Source organism: Cupressus sempervirens, chromosome 1 (assembly GCF_028749045.1).
Source record: "Cupressus sempervirens isolate cs-2001-9-10 chromosome 1, ASM2874904v1, whole genome shotgun sequence".
Taxonomy (NCBI): domain Eukaryota; kingdom Viridiplantae; phylum Streptophyta; class Pinopsida; order Cupressales; family Cupressaceae; genus Cupressus; species Cupressus sempervirens.
Window position 1 is genome coordinate 23349562 of NC_143118.1, and position 17024 is coordinate 23366585.

The following is a 17024-nucleotide window of genomic DNA, read 5'->3' on the forward strand; positions in this document are numbered from 1 at the left end:
TTTTGGTCCCGATTTTATGTTATTGCCTCATGTGGCCTAAGTGGTGAATTGATTACCCTAAGAGATGGTTCTGGTCTTGGTTGGACTTTCCTACCTATTTTGTGGACCAAGTTAACTTTGGCTACATTATATTCATGTGTTCCCTCCATTTTTTTTATGTGTATGTTTTGTGTTTTAATGTTATGCTTTGTGTTTCGATATATTCACTTGTTTTCTTTGTGAATGCTCCATGTTTTCACGCATTCATGTGTATGCATCATGTTTTCAAGTGTACGATCCATGCTTTGCTTTATGTTTTTAGTTGATCTAGAAGAAGAGAATAACTAAGAGTGAACAAAAAGATATGAATTTGTGGTATGCTATCATGCGAACATTGGCATTTGCAAATTCAATTGACACCATTATGAGATGGGCTTGATCTTTTTTCTAGAAGAAGAGAGAAAAAATTCTCTCAAGCTTTGTCAAGTTTCTACTATTGATCATAATTCACTTTCAAAATAAGGGAGAGAACACATATGATAATAATTGTGCAGTGGAAGGTGGATATGGATGAGATTCCATGATCATTTAATCATTGCTTGAGGATGAGCAAATTTGGGAAGGGCATGTAACGTCCCCTTTTTGAAATAGGATTTAACATAATTAAATCAAAATATAAAAGGATAAAAATAAAATATAAAGTAATAAAATAAATATTAATATATAATATAATTAATTTTAGTTAAGTTGGTGAAGGGTCAAAAGGCATGAAATGAAAAGGTGCAACTCGATCAAACATGTGATATATAGTGGGAGGAGAACTTCATTTGAAAGGGGGAGAGAGTATAAAATGGAAGGTGTGAAGCAAGGAAGATTAATTGAAGAGGATAAATAGAAATAAGAAGAAAATAAGGAAGTGATTCCTTCAAAGGTCAAAAGTCTTGAAGGGTTGTGACTCTTTGAAAACGTGGTGATTTTGGAGGTTTGTTACTCTTTGAAAGAGGGCCAATTTTCAAGGGTTGTGACTCTTTCCAAAGGCATAATTATTAAGGGTTGTCTCATCCAAAGAGGGGTAAACTTTGCAAAGGGAGCCACGATGAAGAGGTGTGGTTCAAGCTCACATTGCAAGATATGAAGGGGCAAGTGTTTCATTTGAGGACATTTAGGGAGAGCAATTTGGGGAATATTATATTATTCTCAAAGGCAGCATTGATAAGTGTTGACTCAATTCTAATGAAATGTGGTGACCCTTTTACCAATAAAGTATACAAGAGTTATCATTCCAAGCCAAAATGGAGGAATAACAGTAAAAGAGTGTTATGCAGATTTTGAGAGTAGACTGAGTAGAAGAATAACATTTGATAAAGGAGATTGATTTAAGAGATCAAGCTGATATGAAAAATTGGACTTTCGGTATTCATACAACTTATTTCATCTTATTTAAGTAAGAATTGCGACTCTAACTGCTAAGAATTACAACTCTAACTGCATTTTTGCTCTTGCTTCATTTTGGATTTGTGAATTCAGAGCAAACTATAAGTTGTTCTGAAAAAGGACATCACGTGAATAGTATCAATAAATATGATAATTATTTTCTTGAATCCTTTTTTAATTGTGGAAAAATATTCGATTTGATATAATATTAGTTCTGAAAGGGGACATTACATGAATGGTATCAATAAAGATGATAATTTGTTCCCGAACTCTTTTTATTAGTGCATATAGTTGGGCCATATACATTTGATCAAGAAAAATATTCAATTTGAGCAAAGATATAGGTAATACTACTAATTTTACTCATCACTAGTGTCGTTCTTTTCAAGTGATTTCATGTTTGATAATTGAGGATCTCTTGTTGCACTTGTTCCTATTCTTCTCCTTGTATTGCATCCGCTTATCTTTCATTTGGAATTGGGTGGGCTGTTTGCTGATCGATTCCTTGTCCTTTTCTCATTTCTCCCTAGGGGTGAATATTCCCCTACTTTTTTTGCACCTCCAAAAAGATTCAAGGTGATATCAAAGGTAGATTGTCCTTATATATCCAAATATCCCCCTAACAAAGTATGATTTGTATGCAATATTATTTGCAAATCTCCATTTCTACCTAATTATTGCCAGGTTTTGGGGTTTGATTTTGTTTCTTATTTCTCGAGAGACTCGGTTCTTCCAAGGCTAGCAGTTGTTTTGAATTCTTTAGCAATTCTCTTTGATTTGACCACATTTTGAGCAGTTAGGGTAGAACTCTGACAACCCTTGACTTCATCCTTTTGTATTCAGCTCCTTTCTTAGGTCCGGATTCCAATTGAATATGGCATTGTGTGGTAGGTTTAGGAAGGCACAAATGTGCACATATAACCAAAATCATTTTATGATTTTATTTTATCAGCCATTATGAAAGTGTATAGGTAATTGTCTAGTCCTACCAGGAGCAAAGAGCTCCAGTTTTAGAGTTCGGTTATACATTCTAATCCACAATTGTGTATTCAAAACATTGTGGTTAGAAGGGTCAAAGTTTGGCTCCTAATCCTTGATGTAGAATCCAGCTCGATCCATTAGCCAAGGTGTCCCTTATTGATTTTTTTTGAATCTTTGATTCACACTCAACTTGGAAGAAGCCTTTTGCAGATTTTGGACTTTCACCTCTTGCCCTTCCTCTTCTTGCCTCCTGAGACTTTCCTTCAATTGATATATTATTCTGCTTTATTGCTCCATTTTTTTGTGCTCCCAATCTTTTTGTCATTTCTCTGCATTTTTCCGCTCTCTCTCTCTCTCTCTCTCTCTCTCTCTCTCTCTCTCTCTCTCAGATTGATATTTAATTATATTCTTATTTTAAATTTTTGGGTCTTCAGGCTGGTACACAATCACGATTCCATTAGTATTATGTTTTATGCTATATTTCTTGTTTTGTGCATTTCATATGCTCTGAGGCTATACTTTATTTTGTTTCAAATATTAAGCCTATGTTCATGTTATGTCAGTTATCTGAATAGATGCCTTGTTGTGCTATGTGGAAAACAGACCGGATTTGTTAATTCACTTACGTTTGCACAGTCTGGACGATTTCTTATTGCTGGAGTTGGGCAGGTACGCTTTTTATTTTTATACGCAATCTGAGTTCAGTATGATTCAAAACCATTGTATTTTTTATTTTCAGCTTATATTGAAGGTTTTTATTTGTTGTTTCTATGGTGGGCAACAACAGCTCAAGGTTGAATTCTTGTCTGTTTTTGTTCTAACTTCTAATATTCAACAATCTAGAAGAATGCCAAAATTTCTAACATACATGCATTGACATTGCATTTTTTTGGTAGGAGCATTCTTCTTTAATGATAAACGTGGTCTTGCATTTATGTGGTTGCACCTAATACTTCCTATTCTCCTACTGCTGAAACATTGATTTATAAGGGGTAGTCTATTTGTTTAATTGCTAGATTAAATGTGCATCATGCCTCTATCTCCCTAGCTCAAGGTTTCTTTTCTGATAAAGATTCACGTACCCATATACCTTGTATCTTGATTTACCATTTCATTAAGCTCAAGTATTGGACGACCGTGAATGATAAATAACCTTTTTTGTGAACACAAATTCATAATTGTTTGCACAACTTGTTATTTGGTATTTTTATGAACCTTTCTCAATTGATTAAAATTTTGAATGCAATGTTGGACCATTTTTATACCTTTCTTGAGCAACAGCAACACTAGATATCTTATGGACATGCAGATATCCAAGGTAAATGCAAGTCGACCTACACGTTTAGGTGAACATGTGATGTCTGTCCCTTTTGGGATTTACTTGGATTAAGCCCAAAAATAAAAAATCAACTTCAAGATGAGAATGCATAATGCTCAGTGACATAAACTTGTAATAAAGTTGCCCACTCTAAAGATCCTAATTGGAATTATTTTTGGTTTAGGATCTGCACTTGTCAATAGTCACTAGAAACTTATATTACTACAATAAATATTAATAATCCATAATAGCTTTTTAATTACATAAATCCATATTAATATCTAATTCCACATCAATTTCATTTTGAGCAATTATATTCCAATATTTAATCATATTAGGAATGTATTAGGAATAGCTTGCATACTGCAATCCCAAGGATAATTGTTTTTGTATTCTGAGAGCATGCGCGGAGCTCACATCCATCCATCCCAGGTGGCCTACTTGATAAGACTCTCAAGCCCAAGGGCACTCAATGCCCTTGGTCCATATGTATGACAAGCGTAAGGTCTCCTCCATCCCTCAGTCCACCCTGGAGGTTGCTGTCCTTGTTCTGACTTGGGGGCATGCAACTCGCCTCAACCCATGAGAATGGCTCCAACCATCTTAGAGTGGCATACTTGATGGGGCCTCAAACTTAGGGGCACTTAATGCCTCTGGCCTACAAGCATAACAGTCATCTTGGTGGGCATGCTTGGGTCTCATGAACTTCAAAATATGTTCCTAAAGGAAATTTCTTTATCATTGCCAGCAAAATATCTCTTGATGAATTAATAGATTTATTCTCAAACAGATGTAACAAGTACACACACACACACTCACACACCCCTATGCACGCACGCACACACACAAGTTGCTGCTCTCTATTTGTATTTCCAAATTGATGTCTGTGATGATTGATTGAATGAATTCCTTTGATTTGTTGATTTGAGGTATTGGTGGATGATGATCTAAGATTGTTGATTTAGTAAAGTGATGGTTGATTGCTGGATTGTTTTTATCTTATTCACAAGATGAAGTGATGATTGATGATGATTTGATTGACCTAACTGATTGTTTGTTTGCTTGATTTCTTTAGGGATTGTTGATTGATGGATGAATGGAGGATTTGTTTTGTTGGATTTTGGAGTGATGATTGAACATTGAATGCTTGAAACGATTTCTCATTTATACTTCATTGGTGAAAGAGTCACCTCCTTTCATAAGAATTGGGTCACAACCCTTCTTTGTGCCTTTTGATAATAGTACCAAAAGTATCTAATAGAAAACTGACCTAGCTATTTATCCAAGGTTAGAAGATTGTATTTGGGGCTTGGTAAGTGCACTCAACCCTACACCTGTTAACGATGCAATTCAAAAAGAACTTAATGTAGTCATCATGCTTACGAAGGACAAGAACTGTACAAAGACTCAAAATCTCCTAAGCCTTTTAGTTTTTATAAAGACAAATGAAAAAACCATTGATGCCTTACAAAGAAAGGAAAGAGTCTATGAAAAACAAATTGTGTTTTAAGTGCAAGGAAGAAAGGGAATAGGATATATTTGTAAAAGACAATGCGAAGACCAAAATTTGTATTTTAGCTACCAATAACAATTGATACTAGGCACGTGTGGAAAGGAAAGTCGAGCATGCTGTATGGAAGCATTATTTGGCAAAGTAGTATAGAAAGGAGGGAAAGAAAACCCTAGCAAATGAAGATGGGGTGAAGAAGGGAAGATCATGGGAACTTAGCCACCATCTCACAAGCCTCCAGATCTTGGGTAGTGGGGCATTCTACAACTTGATCAACAAAGACTTAGTTGCAAAATTGAAATTGGAGATTAAGGACTTCAATGGTTTTACAATGGGTCAATTTACCAAGATAATTCCCTGAGTAGAAATTACTCCAGGGAAACACCCTAGCGAAGAGGATTTCCGTGTAACATTAGATGCCAGTGAGAGATTGGGTACTCGGATACGCTCCTTGGGATGCTTCATTTTTGACCTTCCAAATTTGGAGATATTTTTCCAACATAATGGAGTAGTAGTCACTTTGAGAGGGTTACTTGATAGATCACCAAAAGTAGTCTCATCTCAAATGAAGAAGAGTGGTTTTTTAACCACTAGGGTTGTACCAAAAGGTCGACCTGCGAATACCCGATACAACCACTAGACTTATAGAAGACACATGAGTCAGTTAAACCATGTTGCGAATCCAGTGAGGGATGTTGGCCTATTGCTAATTTAGCCGATAGGCTATTTGTAGGAACTTTGTTCCCAGAAATTAAATTTTTGACGAAAAAGTTGTCAGTTTGGCCGAAAAATTGTAAATCTTTCCCATTAATTATTATCGACCAGTTTTTATCTCACTCCACTTTTAACTCTTGTTTTGATATTTATTAGTTGTTATATCCACTTTTAAATATTGTTTTTCTTTTTCTATATATTTAAAAAAAAAAACTATTACTTGTGATCTCATATTAGTTCATGTTGTGATCTCTATTTATTTAATTTTTGATTCTCAAAATTGATTTTGGTTTTAGCTTTTAAATTATTTTATTTTGTTCTAATGATCGAACATTGAATGCTTGAAACAATTTCTCATTTATACTTCATTGGTGAAAGAGTCACCTCCTTTCATAAGAATTGGGTCACAACCCTTCTTTGTGCCTTTTGATAATAGTACCAAAAGTATCTCATAGAAGACTGACCTAGCTATTTGTCCAAAGTTAAAAGATTGTATTCGGAGCTTGGTAAGTGCACTTAAGCCTACACCTGTTAACTATGCTATTCAAAAAGAACTTAATGTAGTCATCATGCTTACAAAGGACAAGAACCATACAAAGACTCAAAATCTCCTAAACCTTTTAGTTTTTATAAAGACAAATGGAAAAAACATTGATGCCTTACAAAGAAAGGAAAGAGTCTATGAAAAACAAATTGTGTTTTAAGTGCAAGGAAGAAAGGGAAGTAGGATACATTTGTAAAAGACAATGAGAAGATCAAAATTTGTGTTTAGCTACCAATAAGAATCGATACTAGGCAATTGTGTGGAAAGGAAAGTCAAGCATACTATATGGAAGCATTATTTGGCAAAGTAACATAGAAAGGAGGGAAAGAAGACCCTAGCAAATGAAGATGGGGTGAAGAAGGGAAGATCATGGGAACTTAGCCACCATCTCACAAGCCTCCAGATCTTGGATAGTGGGGCATTCTACAACCTGATCAATAAAGATTTAGTTGCAAAATTGAAATTGGAGATAAGGACTTCAATGATTTTACAATGGGTCAACTTACCAAGATAATTCCCTGACTAGAAATTACCCCAGGAAAACACCCCATCAAAGAGGATTTCCGTGTAACATTAGATGCCAATGACAGATTAGGTACTCGGATACACTCCTTGGGATGTTTCATTTTTGACCTTCCAAATTTGGAGATTTGTTTCCAACATAATGGAGTAGTAGTTACCAAAAGTAGTCTCATCTCAAAGGAAGAAGAGTGGTTTGTTAACCACTAGGGTTGTACCAAAAGATCGACCTATGTATACCTGATACAACCACTAGACTTATAAAAGACACATAAGTCAGTCAAACCATGTCGCGAATCCAGTGAGGGATGTTGGCCTATTGCTAATTTAGCTGATAGGCTATTTGTGGGAACTTTGTTCCCAGAAATTAAATTTTTGACTAAAAAGTTGTCAGTTTAGCCGAAAAATTGTAGATATTTCCCGTTAATTATTTACCGACCAGTTTTTATCTCACTCCACTTTTTACTCTTGTTTAGATATCTATTAGTTGTTGTATCCACTTTTAAATATCATTTTTCTTTTTCTATATATTTAAAAAAAAAAATTACTTGTGATCTCACATTAGCTCATGTTGTGATCTCTATGTATTTAACTTTTGATTTTCAAAATTGATTTCGGTTTTAGCTTTTAAATTATTTTATTTTGTTTTTTATATTAGTTTATTTTTTTCTTTAAATATTATTTTTAAGTTTCTATAATTTATTTAGTCAATAAAATATTTGTTAGAGATGTTGCTATTTTTTCATATTATTTTTTTGTATTCCTTTTATTAATTTTTCATAATAGATTTTTTGAAGGGGTTTTTTTAAATGATTTTTTTTCATATTTGATAAATTGAATTTAAATAAATAATATTTATTAATCTATTTAAAAGATTTTTAATAAATATTATGTTATTTAAATTGAAAATTATTAATAATCTAATTTGTTCACAGAAGATTATATTTTAAATCTCCATTTTTAACTATTGTTTTTCTTTTCCTACTTATTTTAAAAATAATTACTTGTGATCTCCACATTAGCTCATGTTGTGATCTCTATTTATTTAGCTTTTGATTTTTAAAATTGATTTTGATTTTAGTTTTTAAATTATATTTATATTAGTGTAGTTTTTTTAGTTTCTATATTTTATTTAGTCAATAGAATATTTGTTAGAGATGTTAGTTTTTCATATTATTATTTTTTTATTTCTCTTATTAATTTTTCATAATAGATTTTTTGATTTTTTTTAATTTTAATTTTTTTTCATATTTGATTACAAAAAATTTATCGGTTAATTATTATTATTTGTGGTTAAAGATTTTTTATTATTAGTTAAGCTTGAGTAGATTTGAACCCAAAACCTCCCAATTAAGAGGCTCACAATTTACCGTTATGTTGTAGGCTCTTGCCTTCATATTTGATAAATTGAATTTAAATAAATAATAATTATTTATCTATTTAAAAGATTTTAGTAAAATGCTATGTTATTTAAATTAAAAATTATTAATAATCTAATTTGTTCACGTAAGATTGTGTTTTAAAAAATAATTTTATTATTGAGCACCTATCAAATTATCGTTGCAAGCACATGTATGCAATTGCTAGTAATCCCCCTCCCAACATTGCTCATTGCGACCTGCAAGGATTCAAACTTGTGACCAAGTTCTGATATCACTTGTTAACTGCTAGGGGTGCCGTTGCACCAAGTGATCGACTTGTCAATGCCTGATACAAACTACTAGACTTATTGAAGACACATGAGGTTGTTAAACCATGTCGCAAATCCAGTGAGGGACTATTAACATGGTTTGTGCAATGTATGACTATTAACAAGACTTTTTCCCAAGGGAAGATAGTTCACATTGATATCCAACCCATGTAAAAAGAACATAGGAAGGTATTTGGTGATATTCCTCTAGGACTACCCCCAAAGAGAGGATTTGAACCTTTTGCATCCATCCTGGTGCTAGTTGAGAAAGTCAATGGCACTATGAAGATGTGCATAAATAAAAGGGTGTTAAAACAAAAAGACAAGAAAAACTCCCCTACTTTATCCCAAGAATTAACAGATTAATTAATGAATTACACAAATCAAAATATTTTTCCAAGATCGATTTAAGGTCTAGGTACCATCAAATAAAAATGAGAAAAGAAGATATTCCCAAGACGACTTTTAGGTTGGACACTTGAATTTTTGGTCCTACCCTTTGGCTTGACCAATGCCCCTGCAACATTTGAATTGTGCACGAATAATATATTGAGGAAACAACTAAGGAGGTTTCTATTGATCTCCGATAATATCCTTCATTACAATAGGACATGCAAAGAACATATGATTTATACTATGTTCCCCCAAGTTTCCTGTACAGGGACGGTGTTCGATGGCAGGATGGGTTTTCAGGACGGCAAATTTTAATGGTGATTTTGGGGATGGGGGGGATGGCAAACGGGGACGGCTATATATATATATATATATATAGAAAAATTAAAAATATATGTTCAAATTTGCAAATATACACATCATTCATATGAGCATGTCATTTAAACATTATAGAACCATAACATACAACATTTGAATGCCATCTAGGAAATAATATCCGATTTTAGTACCCAATTGTCAAAATGCATAACAATATCAGTGAACGCTGAACAATAAACATTAACAATTGTCAATATCAAAATGTCATAATGATAAACATGATAAATCTGAAAATCAAAATCAAAATATGCCCAAAGCTATAGGCCCAAAGGATAGAGGGCTGCCATAAAGTAATAAGTATCAATGTATCATAATCATGTTTTTTTTTAACTTAAAAAACAAAACATAGAAAAATGAAGCAGCTTGGTGCTCCTATTTTGCCTCTATTGCCTTTTAGGGCATTTGGATGGGTGGGGCCAACCTAGCCGACCAAGTTGGAGGCTTTAAAATATTTTTTTATGTTAAAACTTTTTTAATTTTATGTAAACAAAAAAGGGGGACGGCCAGCCATACCTAGTACGGAAAGGGAATGTTCGGAAAGGGAACGTTTGGACGTTCCCTTTTCGTACTGGGTACAGCTAGCCGTCCCCCATTTTTTCCCTCTAGCGTCCCCAAGTTTTCGAGATGTCCCCTGCATTTTTTCACTTTTTGGGGACGGCTAGGGGACGTCCCCTACTTGTCCCCCTCGTCCCTAGGACGTTCCTGTCCTCAAAATGTCGGGTTTTAGGCCGGGTATGCATCCCCGGGGAACATAGGAATTATATTAAGCGAGTTCTAAGCATTTTGTGACAAGAACCACTATACACCAAGACTTGCAGATTTGAATATGGGCTAGAGGAGATTTTGTACCGTAGTCATCAAATCAATGCACGTGGAGTGAGTGTCGATGAGGATAAAATTAAAGCCATCAATAAATGGTCAACTAAGAACCCTAACACATTTATGGGGATTTGTGGGAATATGCAATTATTATTGATGGTTTGTAAATGGATTTTTTGAACTGGCCACTCCACTCACAGGCTTAACTAAAAAGGGCGCTTTTGTATGGAATAAGCGACTCAATAGGCTTCTAAGAAATTAAAAGAGGTATAGGAGCTTATGCCCTATCTTAGCCATGCTTAATTTTACGTTCTTTCATAGCCATCCTTGATTTTACGTTCTTTCAAATTGGTACTCCATCTATGACAAGAAGAAGTTAGCCATCATGCATACCCTATAACCTAGTCAAGACTATTTGGTTTGTGGGAAGTTCCATGTCAAAATAGATCATAATAGCTTGAGATTCTTTATTAATCAAAGCACCTAAATGAAAAACAATATACAAGCCTATAACTTTTGATCTTGATTATGTTTGTCCCCAGATGCCCTATCATAAGGATCCCACCTTAACTCCATGAAAAACATTGGAGCCAATTAGAGGAATGACATCATTGCGAAATATGTTAAAGACACACAAGATGATAATATTCTAGAAGGAAATATGCTCAATGAAGAATACAAAGTAGTAGAAAAACTTTTCTTGTACAAGAATAGGCTTTCTTGGTACCCAATTCTAAAATGAAGGACACGATTATTAAGGAATATTGTGGCAACTCGTTAGCCGGTCACCATGGATTTGACAAAACTTACAAAAAAGGGGAAAATACTTTTGGAAGGGACTTAAAAAAAGATGTCCTTTGATGTGTACAAAAATGTATGACTATCAAAGAAACAAAACTGAAGAAAGTCATCCAGTCATGTTCCTACAACCTTCATCCAATCCAAATGAAAAATGGGAATTATCTTTATGGAATTCATAATCTGGTTACTCAAGGTTGAAGGAAAGGATTGTATGTATGTAGTGGTGGATTGTCAAGCTCTGCAAATAGTTGAAACTTCTAACCGCATGACCTTGCAAGTTATCAGTGGTAAAGATAGTTCCTGAGCCTATCTTGGTAAGTTCTCTTCCATTTAATAGGTACTAAACTTACACCCAATACAAGCTACCATCCCCAAATAGATGTACAAACAAAGATTGTAAACAAGTGATACAAGGATACTTGAGGAACTATGTCTCTAGACAAGAAAATGAATGGACAAGATGGTTGCACCTTGGTGATCATTGTTATAATACCTCCAACCACATGTCATTGTTCATCCAAGAAAGTTGAGTACCAAGGGCCAAGGACTTTGCACAACAAAATATGGATATCGCGAAGACTCTCAAGGGCATCTAGCATCGTACCTGGAACTAACAAAAGATCTATACCAATTGGAATTGCATTGAGAGAACGCTTGAAGTTGGAGGTTTGGCTTTCTTATGGTTACAACCTAAGTTATCGATTCAGATGCGGATATAGGATGTAGGATTTTTTTGGGTACGGATGTGTTTAAATTCTTTGCATATTAATAAATATGCAAAGAATTTAAGAAATTTATAAATACAAGAACTTAGAGTTAGAAACATAGAAATAGACAAACATACATCATTTGATAGTATCGTATGATGCTTTACCATTGATCAAGATTCAAGATTATTTATATGTCAATTAAATAGTTCAAACTTCAAATTTAACTTCATAGCCACAATTATTCATGTTCTAGACTCCATGTCCAAACTACAAAATCAAAAACATAGTTCACGATTCAATGTTCACTAATCAGAATCATAAGGATTCTCAAAAAATTCTGGATCCTCCTCATCTCCAACATTTGCAAGCTCCATATCATTTGAACCAAGAATGGTTCCACTTGCACTAGATGCACCCTGTGTCATAGACCTATCATCACAATCATCCACCATCTTAGTAAGATCATGAAGTGTTGCATCCAAGTTTGCACACTGAGGGAGTACATCCCAAATTTTGGCTGCCCCATCCAAGTATTCATCATCCTTATGTGACAAAAGATGCAAGCTGGTATGAATGTAGACCAAGTCCTCAGCTTTCTTTGACCCCAATTGGTTGCGCTTCACTGAATGGATATAAGAGTATGTAGCCCAATTCCTTTCAGCAGCATAAGAATTCACAACTCACATTGTGTTCACAAAATTAATTTTTAAACATACAAACGAAAAGCAAATGACAATATGATAGATGTTAAACACTAGATTGTAGAATACAAGTTGTATTCTAAAAACAAAAATCAAAACTTACTTGTGAGATGATTTTGATTGCAAGATGTTGTAGATGTTGGTATGGCTGATCATACATGTACCACCATGTGATTGCTCCCATTTCATTTTGGTCCTTAATTGGAAATGGAGTAAGTGTTGCTCCGAAAGCAAATAGTTAAACTCTAGCCTCACCTTTTCATGCATCTCATCATCTTGGAAGATTCTTGCAAAAGCTTTGGAGCACCCATTAGCAAACTCTTCATCACCATATGGTGCAATTCTATCTGGCATTGAAAGTATCGCCTCACTATAATACCTGAGAGATAAAGCATATGCAAGGGGGTGCAATGGGGTAGTCATCTTCTCCCAATGATGAAGAATTACTGCTTCTGCTTTAATGCATAAGGCTTGACATTCTGTAGGGTCACTCTCATGTGCTTGTATAGAATGTTTTACCATCTCAATCATGGTGTCCATGCCATTGTACACATCTGCCAAGCAAGGTGTATCTGTATCGGCAAAGCGAAGCATAGTCATGATGGGCTCGGTGATATCTAGTACGTATTGCACACGAGTCCACCAACAATCATCCAAGATCATACCCCTAATCTTTAGGGCTCTTTCTGTATTTGAAGCCTTCCACATACCCCATTGAGGACAAATGACTATTTGGCTCAAAGCGTCTTGCACCTTAAGAAGTCGTCTCATAACAATAGTATGAGATGCAAAACGGGTCTTAACAACCTAAGCAAGTGAACAATATGTCAATTGACAATAAAAGTGTAAATATTAACTAAATTGCAAATCCATGAAATTTAATAATTACAAAAAATTAATTTACCTTCAGCAACTCCAATTTTGAGTACGTTCTAAAAATGGATTGTGATTTTTTTCCAAACATTTGTGTGTCCTCTCCCTTTTTGTATATTTGATTCACCTAATCTATTTGAGTGCCAATCTCTTGCATGATCAAGTTGAGGGAGTGTATAGTGCATGGTGTCCAAAAAATATGGTTATACCGACCCTCAACCAAAGCACCAACTCCCCTACAATTTTTGGCACTGTTTGTAACAACTTGGACCATATTCTCACTACCCACCATATCTATGGCCTTAATGAAAATATTAGAGATGAATTTTGAATCCTTCACCTCCATCTAACAATCAATTGCCTTTAGAAACATTTCCCGTTTGGGGGACACTGCAATCACATTAATTAATGACCTGTTTCTTGTATCTTCCCAACCATCAAACATAATTGTCACACCCAAAATTTTCCAAGCACTTCTAATGGGTTGAAGTTCTTTCTCTATAGAAACTCTCTCCTTTTGCAAGAGTATGGTACACACGTTTTCATACCCAGGACTTGTGTAATCATTTGGTGCTTCTTTGATGACTCTTTCCATTTCCTTCCAATGTGGTGATCTTACCAGGTTGAACGCAAGGCCATTAGCATAGAGGCAACGTGCAATGGCTTCATTAGCGTGGTCTCTTGCCTTCATTTTAAATGTAGAGTGCAATGGGCCTCTTTTTTGGGCTGATGCACTATTTTCTACTTCTTCCTCCTCTCCCAGTACAAGTACTTGCATGAATGAACGTTTGGAGGATACAATTGGTTCCGGTTCAATGGGTGATTGCATTTTGTTCATTTTTGAGGAAGGAGGTTGATAATAACTTTTTTTTGATCTTTTAACCAAACGATCGACAACTTCTTGTTCTTTTATGAACGAAGCTATCTGTGCATCAAACAACCCCTTCCCCTCTGCACCTTTGCATATTCCAAAGGCTCTACGAACTGGGCCCATAAAATGAAGTTTTACTCGGGAATAAGAGCTATTAAAAGGCTTTCTTTTGTTACTTTGATAATAACTACAACTCCAACTATAGGAGCCACCACTTGAAACCTGTGATATTCTTGTTGCATGTCTTCATAGAGGAGACCCTAAATTAATTTTGAAATTATCCCCTCCTTCCCCTGCCATTGAACTCTGACCTTGCCCTCCCTCCCACTGAACTTTGACTACTAGTGGTCCTAACTACTGGTGGCAACCATTCTTGCACAATACAATGTAGTTTCTTTCTATAATAAGAAATTAAATAAATTTAAATAAATAAAAAAACTATGAATATCAATTATCAAGCATACAAGTAAAAAACAATGATACAAAACCATTCGAATAGATACCTAAACTTGTTTCTAAATTTCTTTAGAAAAAATAAATTGAAACAAACATGGAAGATTTCTTCACAAACTTCCAAAGATTCATCAAAATCTCAAAAAATTTCATTGAGACACTCAAGAATAGGATAAAATGCTTACCTCTTTGTGTTTTAATGAACTTGTGGAAGTCAACTCTCGCCCTACGATGATTCCTCTTTGAAAATATAATTAAGTTGCCTTCAAAAGGCCAAAATGGAAGCCAAATGAGAAGAGCAAACCCAGCTGCAACAAAATGATAGTTGAATGGTTGAAAGGCCTCTATTAGGGCCGTTTTAGGGTTTGGCAAATAAAATGTTATTAAAGTGCTAAAACGTACATGTTTTAATTTTCTTGTAAAAGTGAAAAGTCATTGTTTTTTTGTTTTTCTGGGCTGACGCACGTGGATGTGACTGGAATTTCCCGGATGCCACCCACAGGCATCCAAAGGTGGACGGAAGCCTACAATGCCTACATTGGTATCCTAGGTTACAACCACAAATAATTTTCAATCAAGGCTAGTGGAGTGGAAGCTCGATTTTTCGGATAATACAAGATTATTAGAGAGATGTGATAGCTTTAGAATTGGAATTGTCTGGAAATATTAGAATCCACAATATATTTCATGTTTCCATCGAAGGCAAATTTATTTTTGAAACTTGAAATCTTCCTTGCTATGCGGGAGAAAAGATTATAGAATAAGACTTCCGAGCTATGGGGAAGAAAAGATAAAAGAATAAGACTCCCAAATTATTGGTTCAGTGGAGAAAGGCCTGCCTATAGAAGATGCTACATGGGAAAGAGAAGATCATCAATTGTCTGAATTTGAGATTGCTCGAGGATAAGCAATATTGGGAAGGGCAGACTGTCATGGCCCCGCAATAACCTAAAGTAAAAACAAATATTTAAATTGATAATGAAGATATATGTATTCCACCCAAAAAACTGTTACTCTCCTCCAGTGAAGGTGGTGATGGTAGTTCATCGTCTACAGCAGACCATGGATATTGATGATACATTTTTGTCAAGCAGCAGTACGCAATCGATTATGTATTAAGAATATTACTAGTTGTGTTGTGAATAGATGTTAGAGATAGTCATAGTTAAGAGCAACCACCTAATTAAGACAAGCGATCAAGGCCAACAATTAGTTGGAAACAGTCACAGTACATTCGGGAGAAGGTATACCATATGTTGGTTGACAGATTTATCCTTCAAAATGAATGATACAGAAAGACTCAGAATGCCCTAACAGAAGAACAAACTCAACCAACAGTTGGAAAGACTATCATGGAATTGCTAGCTTTCCTCTGAATTGAGAGCTACAGCTCCCTCCTAAAAGATATTCAACGAATTAGTTACTGATTATTTCTTTAACTAGAAGACACGAAGGCAACTGACATTCATTCATCAATACGAAATGAATGTGATTACATGAAAGATTCAGAGAAAAATAAACAAATGATCAACAGATCACATATTCAATCTTCCCTATTACAGAGAAATCAAAAGGGAATTTAATATCTCTATCTGCAAAACATGTATACATAAACCAACAGATTCACATTGCAAACATCTACTTGACAAGATGATACAGGATAATATTAAAAAACATGAAAGAAACAACCAACTGATTTATTTCAATCAGAGAAGTAAATATCTGGACCAAAACATCTAGGATACAAACTTCTCTTTAATTTTCAATACACAACAAAAATGATCCTTGGATCACTTTTAACCCTGCCATTAAAATCTAGCTGCAGAAAACACAAATATAATTCCCCTTTCTCTCTGTTACAATCAGAACTTCGAAAACCATCTTCTCTTCCCTGTAGCCTACAGACTTTCGAGAAAGAAGCAGCCTTTTCTGGCCCATCTTTTTCAATAAACAGATTCCCCTGGAAAACATTATTCAGTTTTGCAACTGAATCTTGAAAAGGTCCCTCTTCATTGGTTTCTCACTTTTCCCTATTTTAAAATATCTGACCCTTATGTTTACCTTTGCTGTAAGGAAATATCATTTTATTTTTACCAATTCCTTTACTATTGACAAAAAAGTCTGCACCCTTGCTTGAGGTATGACCCTCAAGCGACCTTGTGTAACATGGAAACAACCTTCAAATGTGCGACTTGCGCTCTGAGGCTGAATGTTCGGAGAAGGCTGGCTTCCTTACTATTATGCACCTAAACTAAAACTGGGAAGGAAAAGGGACAAGGAGAACTGAAAGAGAATGTAGAAAGGGAAAGGGGGTGATGCTCCGAGATAGAAGTGTG

At 34.9% G+C, this 17024-nt stretch overlaps 1 protein-coding gene across 2 annotated transcripts in view; it reads left to right on the forward strand.

The window, feature by feature from the left end:
• The window catches only part of LOC149575979 (U3 snoRNP-associated protein-like EMB2271), a 45420-nt gene that overhangs the window by 15466 nt on the left and 12930 nt on the right, over window positions 1-17024 (forward strand). For both annotated transcript variants that reach the window (XR_016360709.1, XM_089816110.1), the window contains exon 6: window positions 2998-3063. Coding sequence is in view for 1 of the 2 variants with exons in the window: in XM_089816110.1 (XP_089672236.1) it covers window positions 2998-3063 (66 nt within the window). In the remaining variant the exon portion in view is untranslated. The remainder of the gene's footprint in view (window positions 1-2997; window positions 3064-17024) is intronic.